The sequence below is a fragment of the Camelus dromedarius genome, chromosome 5, assembly GCF_036321535.1.
Source record: "Camelus dromedarius isolate mCamDro1 chromosome 5, mCamDro1.pat, whole genome shotgun sequence".
In the NCBI taxonomy this organism is placed as follows: Eukaryota; Metazoa; Chordata; class Mammalia; order Artiodactyla; family Camelidae; genus Camelus; species Camelus dromedarius.
The window spans coordinates 82,203,174-82,222,316 of record NC_087440.1 but is presented as its reverse complement, the minus strand read 5'-3'; the positions used below and the strand labels follow the sequence as shown (position 1 = coordinate 82,222,316).

Here is a 19,143-nt window from a genome sequence, read left to right as displayed (position 1 = left end):
CAACTTCCCAGCACCATTTCTTCCTTTCCAGCGCCCTTCCTGACTTTGGGTGGAGGGTGCCAGTTCTGAACCACAGAACTTCAGGGATCCCTTTGAGTCCATGTGTCACCTGGCCAGGCCCTCTACCTTCTAGGTCTCAGTGACTATAGAATTCCCATTCCTTTCACATCTGCTGTTATCCCTGAAATGGGCCCAAATGTGTCATTTCTTTTTGAGCTCCCATCCTCAGACTCGGGGATGTGGGGCAATAGGGCAGCTGAGTCAGAAATAAAGACAGGGAAGTCCTGCAGAGAGATGGCCTTTGGGGAGTGGCCGGTCAGTGGATCTGCTTTTGGTTCACACCCTCCCCATTTTAGAGATGACCAGTGGCTTTGTGGTTCAGAGAGAATAAACAGTTTCTTTTTAGAGCCAGAGTAGTTAAATGAGAAAACCTGCTTGCAAATATTTCCTATCCCCACGTTTACGTACCAGATAAGTCTCTGGGCCAAAGGCACTTGCTCACCGACTCGCTCACCAAACTAGGGGGCAGGGGGTTCTCTGCCTCCTACTTCTGTGCACCCCTCCCAGCTCCTGGTACTGCCTGGTCAGACAGGGCTCAGGAAATCGTCCCAACTGTTGGGGTCAGTGGTCATAACACTGAATGAAATGGCTCCCTTCATAAAAGTGTCAAACTCGGTCACTTGGAGGAGGCCTTTCAGACCTGGCCAGTGATTCTGCAGGTGTTTTCAGTTCAGCCTGTCCAGGTCATTTCCAGCTTAGGTTCCAGGCCACCGATCGGAGCTGAGATAACTAGCTGAGGTGGGAGCAAAGAATAAGCCAAACTGGGGTTTCTTGAGGTGATTTATTTCAGCTAAATATGTCAGTTGTTTGTTTGTTCTAAAAATACCACCAGGAGGATGGGGGAGCAGTCCAGATTGTTGACACTTTGACTGAAATGAGAAGCAAAATGTAACTGATACGGAATCTAGCAGGAGTCCCTGCCTGTCACAGAGAGGAGGCAGGATGAGGATACAGAGAGGCTCAGAGACGGCGGGGACCGTCCCCAGCACCGCCGTCACTCACAAGCAGCCTCCCAGGCGAGGACGAGGGGCTGCTGAGTTCTGTACAGCGGGCTGTCTGCTCCTGACACTTTGTTTTGTCGAGCAAGCGTGGTGTCGATTTTCCCAGGAACCAGCAGATCTGGGAGCCTGGACTGGGGTGAGGTTCATGGTGACAGGGAGGCCAGCGTGGAAAATGTGCTGAATGACCCCCCCAAAATCTGCCGGCACTGTGCGGCCCCTCTTTTCCAGCAACCACAGGCCCTGAAAGTGCTCAGATTTCTAGAACTTCCTCAGTGGTAAAAAAAAAAACAACAACCTACCAGACAGAAGTCTGCCATCGAGCTACCTGGGCCGGTTGCTCAGCAGGGCTTTGTTCTTAGAGAGATGCGCTCGTGACAAGAGTCATACCTTTCAAACCCTACTTTGGTGGTTCTGTTAGCAAACCAAGCAGGAGTCAGCATGTGCTTTGGGGGTTTGTCAAGGAAACCAGGTACTCAGATTTGATCCCTAAAAAGCTGGCAGACTAGGGATTTCCCAGCGAGCAGACATGTGTTAGCAGAGTTCCAGGAGGTTAATGTATGTTCCATCAATGTCTGCATTTGGTTACCTTTAGGGCAGGCAGGCAGGCATGACTCTGGACACTCCCTGAGCTCTTGAGCCCAGCTCCTGTTTATTTGCCTGGTTCTGGAAGACATTTGAGTTTTCCCACCCTGAAGAGGACCCCCAAGGGAGTGGATGACTGGCTAGTGCTCTGTAGGCTCGGGGGTTGCCCTTTATGTGGGTGACAATGTGAATGGTGCCCCTGGATGAGTACGCTGACCCTCCCTGGAGATGGTCAGGAAGGGCCTGGACGGGGTTATAGCACAGCCACCAGGATGCCATCCAGGGAATCTCTCCAGAAGGAAGGGAAGCAGTCTGTTCCAGACCACAGGTCAGGGCAGCCTTCGTTTGTAAGCTTAATGTAAGTGGTTGATCAGAATTCCCTCTGAATTTAAGAATAGAATACCCTCAAAATTCTCACTGGGATGAAATAAACACAGGTAGAATTTCCGAAGTGTAGGGGCTATGGGAATGCTGTTCCTCTTAAAGGGGTCTTAAAAAAATCAGACCATTGAAGGTTAGGATGGAGAGTTGTGAAGTAGAGTGGTGCTTTCTGAACTCAAATTTGCACACATATCACCTGGGAATCTTGTTGCATGAAGATTCTGATCCATTTGTCTAGAGTAGGGGTATTTTCTGCATTTTTCACTTGCTCCCAGGGGATGCAGAGGCTGCCTGGCCTGGCAGCACCGAGCAGCAAAGCATCATAGGCCCTCTCAAGGCCTTCTCCAGCTTTGGGTTAATGGGAAGAATCTGTACTTTTTCCCTAATAGGTCAATGAACAGCATGCCAGTACAGCAATTAGGTGAGCCATATGATCAAGGAAACTGTTTATTTCCTGTGTTGTAGCTGAGTAGATAGATCATTCACTCAGGTGACATTTATTGAACAGTCATCATTAGTGAGACCCCGAGCATCATTTGATGTCTAATAGGAGCAGTCACAGGAACTGCCTCCACATCCCAGCCCTTCCAGCGGTTGTCAGAGGAGCCTCAGGAGCTGGAGGCTTCAGCTTGGGGCCGGCGTGGCTGCAGCCCACCTGTCATTGGCTCACCTGGTGGTGACTGGGCCTGTGGGACCGCGCCAGGCCCGGTTGCTCGCAGGCCTGTCACGGCGTGGATTTTCAGTGATGGTGACTCAGCCCTGGATCAGAGGCTGCTTTTTACAGAGAACACCACCTCCTGGGACTGGATTTCTTTGGGAACCCAGACAGGAGAGCAAGGGCCCTGAGACCAGTAGGCCATCAGAAAGGTGGGCGACAAGGAATTGAGATGGACTTTTTTTTCGTGACACCACGCTGGAATCTGAAAGCAGCCCGCAGCCCTCTCTGAGGGGCTGGTTAGAGGTCGTTGGTAAGAGCATCTGCAGAACCAGCGAGGGGCTGCCGCTCAGTCCTTTCAGACTCCTTTCCCAGCTGACTCACTGGCTTCAGATTTCCACCTCTCCTCCTAGTCACCACGTGCTTGGGGCACATCTCTTTTGACTGCTCTTACCATTCTGATCTGGGGCTGCCAGACCATCTTCCTAATTTAAAATTTCATTTCAACATACCTGCCTCCCTAGCCCCACCCCCACCTCTGCTTGGTGCATTATTTCTTTTAATTATTTCTTTTAAAGTGCCTTTTATTATTTCCTTTAATCTGGCAACAGATGCTCACTTCCCGTCGGGTGTCTGGCTGCCAGCACCACTCCAGCTCTCAGGTCAGGCTCCCTGGAAGCGAGAGATGGGCGGTATTGAAGGCCCCTGTGGCCATTGCCCCTCCTGGGCAGATACCACATGCATTCTCTGCACAGCTGTTTTGCATCCATGCCTACATTCAGCAGATAAACAAAGACAGGTCCCTGGCATGCTGAGCCCAAGAGCACACAAACACAGATCAGCGCGAAATACCAAACGTTCAAGGTTCCCGTGGTTTTCTTTCTGAATCAGCTGCCTTGAATACAGCGTTTACAGATCTGCTAATTAGAGTTTTATTTATTAATACCTATGTTTCCTCCGTGACGCGTTTAATGAGCTCATTTTTTATTACTGCCAAGTAAGGTTGGAGGGAATTGCTACCGTAGTATTCCTCTAAACTTTTCTAATTTATTTCCATTAAGAGTTCTTCACCAGAAAGCTTTGTGAGGCATATTCAATTTCAGAGTTTAGCAATATCTACCCTTTTAGCTTTATCTCGGTCCCCAACCTCATATCCCAGACTCCAGACATTCCCTGAGCACACCTGCCTTTGCTCAAAATGTTCCTTCCACCAAGGTCCCTCCCCTCTGCCTCTCCCACTCTAATTGTGCAGGTCCTACTTCTCCGCTATCTTCCATGACCCCCAGGCAGATTCTGTCTCCTTCTGTTTGTGCTGCCAAGGAACCTTGTCCATATGCCTGTTTGTGTTCATCACATAGCATGTGTATATAACACTAGACTATGAGCTTTGGGAGGGGGAAGGTACTCTGTCTTATTCCCCTCTGTGGCCTTGGGCATAACAGGCATTTTTTTTTAATGACTGACAAAAGGATGAACAAATTCAATTTCATTATCTGGCACATTGACGTAGAGGTAGTCAACTGTACAAATATGGGGTGAATAAACAGATAACAAAAAACATTTTTATATATGAGATGAAGAAGAAGATAGATGCTGCCCAAGGTTGGGGGTCATGGGAGATATCCGATGGGGAGATTGTCACAGGTGGAGTGGGAGGGGTGCAGGCGGGAGGACTTCCAGGCAGGCAGAGGGAACACCACGGACTCAGGCAGGGAGATGTGAGGGTCTGCGATAAGCTCGAGGAATCCTGTGGAGCCTGGGACTCGTGGGAGTGGGGTCCAGGATAAAGATAAACCAGAGGGATGTGCTGGAGGCGAGTGTCTACTGGCTGGGGGCAGTTTCCAGGGGGTGAGGAGAGTCTTCCTGGGGGTGAGGATTAGACCATCCTCATCCCTGATTAAGTGCCACCCTGATACCTGATACATTCCCTAAGGTGCCCAGTGAAAAGGCACAATGCCACAGGCTCAGAGCTTTACCAGGGGCCGTGGGGCTCCTTTCTAAGCTCTGCACTAAGCCAGACAGTTGTTATTTCAAGAGTTGTCTTGGGATCCTCAAAAAATTCCAAAAATAGGGTAAAATAGCATTTCTATTAGTTTGAATGAAAAGTAAAATCTTGATTAACTGCCTCCTTCAAATGACAATAGAGTTTTATATGCACCTGACTTTTGAGTAAAAGAGGCAAGTCACAAGAAGCACAGGCAAAATGATGGTTTCTGAAGAACCATGGATGATGGATCCTGGGAGCAACGCCCCAGCAGCCCAGACTCCTCTTTTCCAGCAGCTTTCAGGTCTGTGATCTGTCCCGAAGCCAGAAATCCTGCCTGATACTCGAGGCGAGGTCTTTTCTGTGGATTGGACTATGATTTCTTTGAGGGCAAGGGACCCTATTTCATGCCACTTTTCATTCCACACAGTATCTAACACATACCTTTGCACATTTTAGCATTTTAAGTATTTGGCAGTGGGTTAGAAAATGCTCCGTATCTTCACTAGTGTCAGTAGTGTGGTTAGAATATTTTAAGTCATTCTCTGTTTTGCCCAGTGCTTTGGAGTCAGATGGGTTTGGGTTTACATTTCTGCTCTGCCAGTGACCAGCAGTGTGAACTCGGGCACATGACTTAGCTCTCAACCTGGCGTGCAGGGGTGCTGTGAGACTCGGTGATCACGTATGTAAAGCATCTGGCAGCTGCTGCTGTAATTGTTATTATTCCACTCGTCTTGAACACCAAAGCTTCCTGGTTTATAGTTTATTATTTCACAGTTGAGAGCTCTTGTATTTTCTGGAACTGCATTTCCATTTGGGAGTTTTAGAGCATTATTTAAGGCTGGCTTCAGTGGAGGGCCGGGGTGGGAGTGCTGTTTGACTTGAATCTTGAAAGATGAGTAGAGGCCTAAAAAGCAGAAATGGATGGAAAAGGCATTCTAGACAGAAGGGCCAGCATGTGCAAAGACCCAGGGGCGTGAAGGAGGGTGACATATGGAGGAAGTTGATGGCAGCTAGAATGGGGGACGTAGCTGGTGGGCAGCCTGAGGCTAAGCATGTGGGCAGGAGCCAGATCATAAAAGGCACTGTGCAGGATGCTGGGCTCTCAGAGACACAGATCAGTATTTCAGCGAGGTTCCTCTATTTCTTCATTAATTTCCTATAAATATTCAATGAATCTCTGAACAAAAAAAAAATGTAATTAGGTTAATGGACTTTGAGCCGGGGTAGGGGATAGGAATGTACCATTTTCCCAGCATGACTTCCTGCTGTACTTAGGGAAACATCTTCCTTACTTTACAGTGGGACGTAGGTGACGTGGCTGGCAAATCATCTCAGCCTGGCTGTACCTTTGCCCTCTCCGTCAGGTTGACAGTTCCACATATTGAAGTGCGGTCAGTGCTGGTTTATCCCAGGTTTTTTGCCTCAGGGTTTGCTCAGTAGATTGAATCCATAGTCTCTTTGGACATCAACTGCAGCAAATTAACACTTATCGTTGTTTGTGTACTCTTCACGTCCGGGCTGGTGTAACACGCACCCAGCCAGATGTTTTCAAACAGTCATGAAACATACGAGCAGGGGTTGGCAAACCTGATGACAGACGTCCCTTGTTCTGTTGTCCGCACCGTTCTCTGCCTTACAAACCAGCCGAGGGCTGGGGGAAAAGTGACAAGGAAGGCCCAGCCTCCACGTCTCCTGCTCCTCTGTCGCACTCAAGGGCGTGTCAGAGTTAGAGGCGCCCGACGCTTTCTGCCCATCGCGATGCACACACGTGACAGCGGCCAAGAGGCTTTGCCCTTCCTCCCCAGCCCGTGTTTTCCAGCCTCCTGCTCTTGCTGGTCCTCTTGCTTCACTTCCAGGTGCCCTTTCCATCATTTGTGCTCAGCAGTTCTATTGTTCTTCCTGTCTGGTTCTCTGCAATCCAGCCCACACCTTTTCAACTCCATATCCCGAGTCAAGTGTTTGAAAGCTGTTATTTCATGTTAATTAGAAGTTCTTTTTCCAGCCAAGAAGGCTTGCACAGAACTGCTCCCCCAGGCTGCGGCTTACAGACGAGCCTGGCATTTTGTACTTTGGGTACAGTAACAGGAACCGTGGATAATTGCTCCCAGAGCCGCACTGCTGCCTGCCGTGCAGGGGGCACCTTCCCACCACCCCCTGGCCCTCCTCAGGGCAGGCAAGCTGCGAGCCAGGCTAATCCAGGGGACTTGATGTGCCTCCGGTGAACATCCTGGTCCCTGTCGGGTCCCGATGGGGTCTCCCCTGGCCAAAATTGCTTGGCAATCAGCCCTCACTCATGAGAATCTCTGGCCTCCAGGTAGGTCTTCACCAGGCGCTGACAGGTGACCATTTGGCAGCTCCTCCTTCCTTTGTAACACAGCTCCCAGTCGACCCATGTTTGGTGGGAGATTCTGGTGGGAAAGAACTTCTACCACCCTCTGGACTCTAGAAGACATCAGCAGAGTAGCTTCCGGCTCCTTAAAACCCCTCAAGGCACCTTGAGTGGCCACCATTCTTAGTAGAGAGGCCTCAGGGGATTTCCACTGCTTGAGATTTTTTTTGAGAAGAAGCCAAACGCTGTTCTCACATCTGGCCTCACTCTTTTTGCCCACCTGCTGGTAGATCAGGACCCACACCCCTCTCATCCCCGGCCCGTTGCCCCGTCGTCCCAGACTTCTGCAGACCCAGGCTTGAGGAGGCTGCAGCCTGACCCCTCTGGGGGCCCCCAGCACCCCCTGTGTTCGATTTGGAGGGAGTGTTTGGTGCTAACCCATTCCCACCTTGGGTGGTGACAGGGCCACCCTCAGTCCACCTCTCACAGGGGAAAAAAAAGACTTTCCTCCTCCAAAGTGCCTACCTTCGAATGAATAGTGAGGAATTCTCCTCTACATCTAACTTAAATCACTAGAAGCATATTTCTTTATCTTCTGTGGTTTACAGAGAAAATAGTCAGTGAGCAGATGCTGATTTAAAGCCCAATGACCTCAGAGCACAATTCTAGGCACTGTGGGAGTGAGGCCAGAGAGAGAGAGAGGATGGGGTTCTTTTATTGAAGGGGAGTAAACACCACCTACTGAGAAAGGTCCTTACAAAGACAACACTGATACTGTTTCGTAAAGTGCCAGCACAGGCACAGAGAAGACCTTTAAAAAACAGGAGCTCCTCCCTGTCTCTGTCTTCGTTTTATTAACAACACCAGCTAATGTGAGCCACACAGAGTAAAGAAGATACAGGTGTGAAAGTGGTTATCGGTGAAGACTTATCTGATGGGGGGGTGGTTAGCTGAATTTAGTTGGAATTAAGGACCGATGTGGATGAGTAGAAGTTAAGATTGAAGACATGGCATATATATTCTTAGAGTTATGAAAAACATATTCATATTGGCCAGTGAATTATATTGGTAGGAGTGTAGAGCCCGGTGGGATACGTGGCCCCGAATGGGACGGTAAAATAGGGGCAGCCAGTGGGCAGAGCGTCTTCAAGGACTCAATAAGGAATTTTGACTTATTATTACAGACAGTAAGGGATCACTGCAGTTTCTTGATCTGGGATTGAAAATGATTTTTAGAGATCTTTATAGTATGATTTCTTAGAGCCGGGCAAGACCGTCCGGATGGGATCTGGGCTCATGCTGGGGTTTCCACAAGGATAGCTGTGAAGAGCCCAGGGACCAGGAGAGCTGATGTCTAGAGAGACACAGGTAGGCTTTGGAGTGGAGCAACTCTGGGGGGCGGAGAGGGAGAAGGGTCTAAGCTGAGCGCTTGGAAGGTCTGGACGGAACGCGAAGCCATCTGGGTAACAAAAACAGGGAAGAGGTATTTGGTGATGATGGGTGAGCTGCTGAAGTCCTACCCCCTAAATAGCAGGCCTGGAGAAGATCCGCGAGGAGAGGGCCTTAGCCAGAGGCCCCCTTTTTATGTGCTTTCAGGTCAGGCTTTTTGAGGCTGATGAGATGTATTCACCTTCATGGGATGAGGATCATTGTGGAAGGTTATTTGTAGATATTTATATCAACTGAGTCACATCCCCTGTGTATTTTGTAAGTAAATTGATTCACTTTTGATGAATTTTTGAAGTTTTGAAAATAAAATGGCTTTGTTTTAAAAAGCATGCTCTTAAAAAAACAAAAAATAGAAATAAGTAAAAATAAAAAGCACACTCTTAATAAAAAGCCCTGTGTCCTGAATGAAATTAGCCACTCTGATGCTTTAAACCTGACCACAAATGGTGGTGGTGTGCCTGTGCTGCCTTGGTGGTGAGACTTAATGCAGAGCCGTATCTTGAGCTGGGAGTTCTGGAACCCTTGACCTTGTGGCCACTGCTTCCCTGGGATCCAGCCTTTGGACACCCCATTCTGGAACAGGCACAGTGGCTTCTGGCCACTTGGTTTTGTTCTGGCGGGGACTCTGGCTTGAGCTGTGTTCTTTTCTCCCTTTGTCTTCCCACCACAGACTACTGTTTTCCAAAGTGAAGTTGGAGTCACTCTGCCGAGGCCCAGATGAGGCGCTGCTCACTTGTAAGCACATGTTACAGATTTGGAAATCCTGCTACAACCTAACCAACCCCAGGTAAGAGGCCAGCGGTGCTTGCTGTGCGTGGGTTTTGCATGACCCCTGCCTCTCGGCCCATCCCTGACTGGCATTTAGAAGGACGAGCTCTTCACGTCTGTGCAACTCCGGGCCCCCGCGAACCACAGGAGCCTCACATGCTCCATTTTTAAGGGGGTTTTCTGCCAGTGTCTGACGAAACCTCCAAATCGTGGGTTTCTTTAGCTTTTGTTGCCTCGGTGGCCCCCCAGGCTCAATTCCAGTTGGTCTCTATCTGATGTCTCTCACTGGCCATTTATGTAATTCCCTTGACAAGTCTCATCATCTTTCTGGTGATTTATGGAAAGACTAGTCAAGTATATATTCCATGCAGTTCTCACAGTGATATTTAAAAGACCTGCGTAAACAGCAGGCCACAGCCCAGTAAGAAAAGTAGACATCGCTCCTGGCCTGATAAAGTGTAATTTTCAAAAAGTTAAAATCATGACTCAAACAAACATAAAAGAAGCACTTATCAAAGATTTGATTTACTTCACTAATGAGGGAAGCAGTAAAATGTTAAGACCCATTCAAAGAATTTGGAAAATAGACATGACGAAATGAATTTGCAAAGAAATACAAAAACAACATCCTGTAGGACAATGAAATGTATTGTTTGTGGAATCGTTTCTGCAAGGTGGAAATCGATTGTATCTCAACCAGACAAAATTCGTAGGTTTTCCACCAGCTAACTCTGCCCCCCAGAGCTGTGAAATGGCCTAGTCGGTGGGAGTCGGTCAAAGGGGCCCACCTGGCAGAGGCAGATAGTCTGGGGAAGGTCCACTAGTCAGCGCCCATCATGACCCGGAAAGACACCGTCCTCAAGTCTTGGGCAGTTTTTCCCAGCATATGCCTGGGTTACCAAGTGTGCCCTGACCTCTGAGGGAAGTGATTTAATGAACAGGGACCTTATGATTCAGGTGAAGTCAAACAACGGCTCATACACTCAGAATATTTTTCAAGTTCACAGCAAAATATAAGGACAGCCCACCTTCTGCTCCTGAAAAGCGGCAGAGGAGCATAAAAATGTATAACTCGTGTGATAAATGTGCACAGGGGTGTGGCTCACCCAGGAGGTAGGCAGGTGAGCTGGTGGCGGGTCTGAGGCTGCTGGCCAGCGAGAAAAGGTGGATGGGAGTTCGGGAGGCCGCAGGGCGGGGTTCCATGTGAGATCTTGTTTTACAAGTTTGTAGTTAAAGAAAATGTTCACAGTCAGGACCCTGGTAAGGGAATGGGTCCTTGGGAGCTGAGATTAGATAGACTTGGGAGCCCAGGCCTCATGGGCAGTGCAGCTAGAAGGTGGGGGGACCGGCCAACAACCACCCCTGCAGAGTGGGAGTCACAGAATTAGAAGGCGGGAGAGCCCCGTTCCTAAGCAGAGACTGAGGCACATCACTGGGCCCGCTGCGCCCATCGGCCTCTTGGCGAAGAGATGATCAGGAGACTGGCCCCTCCCCTTTGGGGGGATGTTCTGGAGGTAACGATTATTTTAATTTTTTTAAAGAAAATTCTACTTTCCTAAGTCTGTAGGCAGAAATAGAAAATGTCCGTATTTATGTCCCCCAAAGGCCCCCACTCCCGGCCCCCGGAAGCAGCAGGACTTGAGGAGCGTCTGTGCCACAGGCCCAGCGATGGGAGCTGCTCCCCAGGCTGGCTGCTTCCGGACTGGAGCACGTTCCTGTGCCTGCACCCTCTTTAGAAATGAGAAGATAAATCCATCAGCTCTCACGTTGCCAATTTTCCCTCAGTTCTCCACACCTCTCCCACCTCCCCACATTTCCTCCCACTTAGCAACCAAGAATATTGAATGTGAGGAGAAAAAAATAGCAGAATTGGAAAGCTTTTTAAAAATACTTAACCAAATGCCTGGGCTGCGTCCATACTTCCTCCGTTTCCTGAAGGATCTTTCAGGGCCAGAGAGGGAGGAACCCTGGCTCCAGGCAGAGTCTGGATGGGGGTGGGGGATGGGGGTGGACTCTGCAGAACTGCCCCCTCCAGCTACCCTGCCAGCCTGGGGTGGGGGGTGGCAATCGAGCAGCCCCTTATTAAGGAGCTTCCTGTTTGTTTTTTTAACTTTATTTTCTTGGAGATAAAAATAAACGTTTCTCCTGTAGCCCTCACCATTGTGCAAATTTAGACATCCTCCCCAGTGTGGTCGGGGAGGACGTGACCCTGGCAATCGAATAAAACAGAGAGAGGGGAGGGCTGTGTCTCGACAGGGACAACAAACACACTCCGCAGTTCTCCAGATAAGGGCAGCTCTGGGTCCAGCAGCCTCGAGTCGGGTCACATAGGGTTTTAGAAAAGGATGAACAAGTGGGTAAGAAGCATCCCTGCTTAAAAAAAAAAAGAAAACTGATCAGAAAGCATCTTGGCAGGACGCATTTGGTATCTACCTGGAGAAGGTCCACCCCCACCCCCAACAGCCCCATCGGGAGGCTGGAGGCTCCAGAGCAGGGGACAGGGAGGGCAGAGGAAGACATGGGCAGTAACAGGGCCAAACTGAGACTAGACTCGCTCCGTGCTCTCTGCGACTCCTCCCTCCGCTTTACTTTGGCTTGAAGGGGAACCACACTCTGAGCAAGTCGCTGAGCCAAGCATGGTCCACCCGCAGGCTGAGAACGCATCTCCTGCTGTAGGCAAAAGGGTGGGTGGCATTCTCCTGAGTGTACATTTGGCAAAGTGTCTGGCATTTCAGAAGCCTGGGTTCATTTCCCGAGGTCTACATTTTTGCTTGCATTTAGGATAGAAATCGGCCTCATGTTTTGTCTTCTCTCCTAGTAAAGCACAGGGCTCTCTCAGGTCTTGGCCACTTGAGACAGCATGACTTCTGGCCAGAGCCTCGCCAGAAAGCCCAGCAGCCCCCCTGCACTGCAGCATCTCAGGAAGGGATGGTGCACCTCCTCTGTGCCAGCCCCGTGCTAGGCTGTTCATATGGTATCCTCACCCCGGCCTCAGCCTTGCAGGATAACTACTGTTCTTTCCACGTAAGAACTTGCCCTAGTTTTCCCAATTACACAACTAGTAAGAGTCAGGATTCAAACCCAGGTCTGCCTAACATCAAAGCTCTCTCCACCACCCTCGCTGCGTCTCTTGAGTTGGCAACCAACTTCTTTCTCTTTATTTTTATTTTTCATTATTAACTACTTCTTACCCCTCTTGTCACCGCCCCTTGGGCCAGCTCCATCATGTAGTCTTATGATTGGAAGAAAATTTTTTCTTCCTAAGTCCCATTTCAATGACATTAATGAATAGCATTTAAAGTTTTTTTTAAAAAGACTATTTCTTTGCTCTAACCTCAGTTGGAAATTGGAAACCCCATTTGATGCTAACATCCACCAGTATTTTGCTGGAGCTTTTCTTTTTACAAAGTGTACTCTGATTCATCTTCAAAGCAGCCCCATAAAATGGGCAAATGTCATGTTACTATCAGACCCATTTTACTGATGAGAAAATTGAGTTCAGGAATGTTGGGAATTTGCCTTGACTGTTGTAATCCAGCTTTACGATGCCTGGGAAACGCTCTGGTTTCCTTTCCAAGGCCCCTCTATTACATCCAATATTTATTGTGTGCCAGGCACTATCTCAGAGCTGGGAGGGGACAAAGCTGGGACAAGAACTCCAGGGTTCTGACTCCCAGTCCACCACCAGCTTGCCTCCTGTGTCTGATTTCTGTGTATTGGTGACAGAAGATTTCCAAGAGAAGCTTCCAATTTCTAGTATAACTTTAACCATCACTACAGTTTACTTAGGATTTTCAGTCCAAATGGGGAACAGAAGTTACCTGGATGTATACATCTACATGTGTGGATCTCTGCAGCTCATGTGCTGTGGATTTGGGGTTCCTTCCAGTTTTCCTTCTATAAACCCTCTATTAACACAAGTCACTGACCAGGAACGGTTTTCCTTTCCTTCCTGCCATCCTCCTGGGGAGGAGGTCCTGGCCCTTAGGGGTGAGGTGACTGGCCTGGGGTGGGGTAGGGGGAGTTGTCCACTGGAGGTACCCAGGCAGACATGCCCCAGAGGGAGAGACACAGGCCAGAGTGAGAGTCACGGAGACTCGAGGGTTGTCTAGGCTCCCTTTATCCTTCCACATTCTGTGGATCACAGCAAAGGCAAATTCTGCACCATATAAAGGAAGAACTAAAAATTGCTTGAAGCACCCAGCAAAATTCTCAGTCACAAAGTCAGAGCGGAAACATCGTCTCCATTTTGAACAGTTATTTGTCTCCTGTATTCTGTGGAAGATGAACTAAGGAGTGTAACCAGATACTGTTTCTCAGCTGGTAGAAGGGACGTCGGTCCTGGGCCCTTAGCAGCAGGTGAGGTGCACAAGTTGAGATTTTGGTTTTAGTTAGGGTTTCTAACATTTGGCGTAGGGGGTCCTTGACTCAGTTTCCCCACACCCACCGCTGCCCCGGAAGGCTAGGAATCAGTCATATTCAGAAGTTAGCCAGCCGTGTTAACCCCAGAGGCACGTTTGTAGATATGGTGCTTATAAGGACACCTGGCACGTCCCTGGAAGTTATAACTCTTCCAAATGCTCTGTCTACATGACCTCACTTCAGCCTGACACAGGTCTATGTAGGAAGACAGTCCTTGCCCTCATCTCACAGGGAAGTCACTGAGGCACAGGGAAAGTGGCCTTGCCCAAAGTCACCAACCATTAGGGACAGATGTAGGATAAAAACCCAGACCCCTGGCTGGGTTCCAGGACCCAAATCAACACACGGCAGCCAACTCTGTGCTCTGAAACTTGGTGAGATGAGCAGCCTGGAGGATTGTAGCTAAAACAAATTCCCCATTCACTTATTCAGATCTGGTCCACTGAAAACCCAGGCAAATCCTTCCTTTGCAATGTCAACACCTCATTGTGGGCCTGGAATCCCTAAGGTGATGAAAAATACAACTGTATTTTGAGACAGCGTCTCCTGAAAAATTCCTAAATGGGGACCCATTGCAACAGTCAGATAATTAACTCTTTGTAATATTTTGTAGTTTTTTTGTAATGTTTATATTAAAAATACATACATGAACAGACCAATGCTAGAAATATTCTATCGGTAATGTGATTAATGGAAACTTGCATATACTTTTATGTTGTCTGTGGCTCAGAGACATTTATTGTTCCTCAGTTGTGGAAATAATTAATAGAACAGTTTCCAAAAACATGTATCCAGTGATGTAATAAGTATAGGCTGACAAACAGTCTGTACTGAAGCCAGTTTCCTTCTGTTTCCTGTGGATTTCTCTAACTACATCACTGGACGTGGAAATTGCAGCCTGCAAACCATATTAAGTTTCATACCAAATCTTGTTTGTACCACTTTTAGCAACAGCTGCATAGAGGAAGGAAACTGTGTCCCTTTATTGTAGTATTTGAACTTCTTAACAATAACAACAAAAAAATCACTTGTAGAACCCCTAGATTGGGGGGAAAAATGGATTTGAAGAAAAGCGTTAAAGACTCAAACCACAAGAGACATATGCTTCTTTGACAGACTATCATTATAGAGGAGAAAAGAATGTAATTGTTTGTGCTTATAAGCTTCTTAGAGTTGTGGGGTGTGGGGGAGAGTATTTATGAGTTAAATTCCCTAAACGGTGCTTCATTCCAGTTCGGCATAGTGTGGTCTCCTGTGACTTGCCAAACGAATGGGGCCAACCCTGCTTTTGCAGACGGGAGAGGGAAATTCAGTGCAGGAAGCTGGTGGGAGCACCGGCCTGGAGGCCGGAGCCAAACCCTGCTGTGTGCTCTCCAAGGCCCGACCTTGCCTAACTCAGGAACACTGCAGCTCCAGCTCTGCCGGCAACCAGCCCAGCATGTGGCCTCGCGCCTCCCTTTCCTCGTCTATTAAACAGAAGGATCAACCACGCCATTTATCTTAAAGGCCTGTTCTTAGGACACAAACGAGTCTATGGCTGTGATCACCCTTTGAAAGTAGGGGTCAGTGGTTCTTTAATTTGGTCACATTAGAACCATTCTGGGGAGCTTTGGAAACCAGAAATTCTGATTTATTTGGAGCAGGACCTGGGCATTAGTGATCTCAGAGATGCCCCAGGTGATTTTTCTTGTGCAGCCGGGGCTTGGAGGCACTGGTGTAGAACCTTGGTTCCAAAAACAACTTGAGGCTGACGTGTTTATGGGCTTGATATGTCTAAGACTGCAGCACAGGATGCCAGTCAGTTCCCCCCACCCGATAGATGGAGAACCTGGCTTGAAATTTTCACTTTTGTGTCTTATAACAATTCAAAAGAGACAAAAATTAGCTCGGGCCTATGGGTGTGGTTTAAGCCATGTTTCTGATATGGACACTGAAAGGAGTCCCAGCCCGGGCCCGGCCGGGAAGCAGGACGCCTCGTAATAAGTGGGAAGGGGCTGAAGAACGTCAAAAACGCACGGAAGGTTTTACTGCATTTCGGGTGTTGGGATTCGTTGCTTCTGATCCCCTCCCCCTGCCTACCCTTCAGATGACTGACATTTGTAGCTGTGTTTTGCAGTGATTCTGGACGTGGGAGCAGCCTCTTAGATAGAACCATTGCTGACAGACGACAACTTAATACAATTACTTTGCCAGACTTCAGCGATCCTGAGACAGGTGAGAATAAAAAGCCAGAGGGGCTGAAATGGTCTCAACAAGATTGGGGGGCCCGGCCCCGGGCCGTGTGGGATGAAGACCACCAGGGCCTAGGGCTGGAAGAAGTCCTCAGGCAAACAGGTTAAACTCTCTCCTCCAGTGTCTTTTTCAAGTGTGTTCAGAGTGAGGAGAGGAATATTACTTGCCCAGCACAATTCTTTGAAATCCTTCTCTTTTTCCCTCTTGCTTTTGGAGCTGAACATTCAAAACTAAAATCAGATTGTTCCCATCCCATCCAGTTTCCCCTCTGCTTTTCTGTTTCTCCCTCTCTCTTTAGATTTCAGACCTTGCTGAAGTCAGCGTTTTGGTTTCTAATCAGCTGCACATACGAACACACATAGACGCAACCCAAACCCTGCAGGGCGGCAGGTGGGTTCCGAGCTTCTGGTTCTACTGACCCCACAAGGAGGCCTGTAGCACTTACTGCCTCGGAGCAAATACTTACACCTCGGCTGCCATGCGCATTTTTACACCTTCCCGAGTACAGAGGGGTAAAGAGACCTCTGTAATTTCCAGGACTCCAAACAAGTAATTCTAATAGTGATAGCAACTCTTCAGTAGCAACTTAGAGGACTCGACAGACCCACAACATAGAAAGAAATTCACTGTGCTTTGAGCCTCTGAGGTAGTTCCAGAGCCTCATCTGGAAGCTGGCTCTGTTGCTTCTCTCTCCACCCAGCAGGGGCCTGTGTCAGGCTTAGCTGCCGTCCGGGTATGCCTGGTCTTCTGTGGGCAGGCTTCATGAAAGGAGCCCCGAGGCCTTCTGTGCTGTGCCAGGTCCCGGCTCCCAACCAAGCCCCTCCAGAGAGCCAGAGAGCAGCCCCGAGGTGCGCACAGCCATCCTTGGAAAACCTCTCCCTGGGCGGCATGGGAGCTGTGTGTGGTGCTCCCCAAGGCCTGTCCTCACAGCTGCCTGCAGGCTGCCTTCCTGTGCCGGGCTCCCTTTTCCCAAATTTAAAGTCAGCTTGAGAAGCCAGGTCTCAGTGCCCGGGGCTCCTAGGTCAAAAGAGTGTTGGGCTTTGGAAGCAGCACGAATTATAAACTAGTGCAGTTTAACAGGGCTTGCAGCCACCGCTCCAAATGCAGGCTGACTAAGCCACAGACACACTCGGCCCCCGGAGCAGCCTGGCCCCGGGATTGAGGAGCAGTGGGTGGTGGGCTGAGGCTGAAGCAGGCAGACTCCGACCTGGAATAGCACTGCAGAGCTCTGCTCGCGGGCCCAGTCCTGCTAGAGGGATGTGTCTGACGCCACTCGCTGCAGGAGCAAGACAGTCAGGCTGTCAGGACTTGGCTGCTGTGAGGCGAGGCTCGGACCCTGGGGAGAAAAGAGAGGGAGGTGACACTCACTGCACCACCAGCAACCATTCTGGCTGGTTCAGAACAGCTGCTGCGGCTGCCCGGGGCTGTCTTCCCCTTCTCCCCCTCCCCAGGAGCCTGCGAGGACAGTTGGACAGTTGTACTAAATTCAGACCCCTTTTCCTTCCAGCCAGCTGGGAATCTTCATTTTCCCTGAGGTCCTGAAACTTTAATCCAACCACACTGAAAACAGACAGTGGGAGAAAATGAGTGAGGCCCTGAGATTCATTCTCCCCTCTGCCCCTTGGGACCTTTCCCCAGCACCCTCAGGAGGTTCCCCCTTCAGGTTACACCCCAGATGCCAGTAGCATCCAGGTGAGGTGTGTCTCTGTGGCAGTTGGGGCTCACGGCCCCTTCTCGTTAGTGGAGTTCACACACCTGTTCTCGCACTGGCTCCGAGCCGGGGTGGTTGGAGAGTAGATGGCTGGTGCAGGTGCCCTTGGACAAACAGGGCAAAACCACAGCCTCCCAGGTGCTGGACAGTGACCATTTTGTGAATCCCTCCAGGACTCCTCTCACCAGCCCTGCCTCCAGAACCCCAGATTTTTGGTTTACACACCACCAGTTACTCACCCAGGAGGCCGAGGAATCAGAAAAACAGAAGGCCGTGTTAGCAGGCCTTTTCAATTGCAGACTGGTTGTAAATGAGGGTAAAACATTCCAAGTGCTCATTAAAATCGGAGACGTAAAAATTAGGAAGGTTCACCTCAAAATGGAAACGCTGCCTCCATCTTGATTAATAACGCCCAATTCTGTATAGCTCGGCCCGTCAGGAGGCAGTGCGTTCTTAGTCATGCCCCTGGGTGGACCGCCTGTCTTGCGAACGACCCATAGATTTGGTTTAGACTCTGATCTCCAAGGTTCTATAGAGATGTTTTGCTTCCATCCCTGCCCCTCATCTTGCCTTTCCCTAAAGGTAACCATTTTTATTAGCTTTTTGTTTACCCTTCCATGCAAATAAGCATAGATATTTCCCATGTCCCTTGACTTAAAAATAGCGCACTATACACAGTGCTGCTGGGCCCCTGGGATGGGCCCCTTGGCTCACGCCCAGAGGATCCCGCCGCATCCCTTTGCGGAAGGTCCTCGCTCTTCTTTACAGCCACGTGCAGTTCCGTGGCGCTCAGATCCCACAGCCTGGACTCCTCCATCCAGTACCATCTCAGCCGTTTTCCTACCCTTTGCCACAGTTTTCAGTTCATGTGGTGCTGAAGGAATCTGGCTAGTCTTGAATATTCACTGCAGCACTGCTCACTCAGGAAAGCACAGGGTTGTAGAAGAGGAGAGAAAAGGGTTTTGTCCAAGCTAAAAATGGCCCCAAATCAAAACAGAAGTGACCCTGAGATCAGCCGTGGTCTGGGAGGACTCAGCGCTGGCGGGTGACAGTTTGTCCGTAGCACGGGTTCGTGCCGCACCCTGAGCTTCTCCGCTTCTCTAAACGCCCTAATTTAAAGGGCATAGCATCCCACAGCCCGCAAAGATGCGTGGCCAATGCCAAGGCGAACCGCCACCGTCTTGCTCCTGCCAATTCCGAGTCACCCACTGTGAAGCCACAGGCCTCCTTGGATAGTTGTTTTCATTTTCTAGGACCAAAATTTATTTGCTTTTTATTTTTTGATTTTCTATTGTGGAAAAATGTCGAATATACCAAAATAAAAATACTAATGTAATGCAGCCCCCATGTACCCACCACCTGCCTTCAACAATCAGTATTCTTTTTTCCCTCCATCTCCTCTGTCCCACACTTAGTTTTTGTAGAGAATTTTGAGGCAAACCCTAAACATCATATTTTGCCTGTTAAAATTACAGTATATATGTCAAACAGATAAGAGCTTTTTAAAAATATAACCTGAAATACCATCTGGGTCATTATAAAGTGCAGGCTCAGTGTTCTTGATTT

The 19,143-nt window shown here is 49.1% G+C and overlaps 1 protein-coding gene across 7 annotated transcripts in view; it reads left to right on the top strand.

Moving 5' to 3' along the window:
• TTC7B (tetratricopeptide repeat domain 7B) overlaps positions 1-19,143 on the top strand; it is a 225,405-nt gene that overhangs the window by 149,897 nt on the left and 56,365 nt on the right. For 6 of the 7 annotated variants that reach the window (XM_064486194.1, XM_064486193.1, XM_064486192.1 and 3 more), the window contains 2 exons: positions 9,115-9,231; positions 15,751-15,848. In XM_064486194.1, the coding sequence (XP_064342264.1) occupies positions 9,115-9,231; positions 15,751-15,848 (215 nt within the window). The remainder of the gene's footprint in view (positions 1-9,114; positions 9,232-15,750; positions 15,849-19,143) is intronic. The other variant, XM_064486195.1, reaches the window with a different exon arrangement.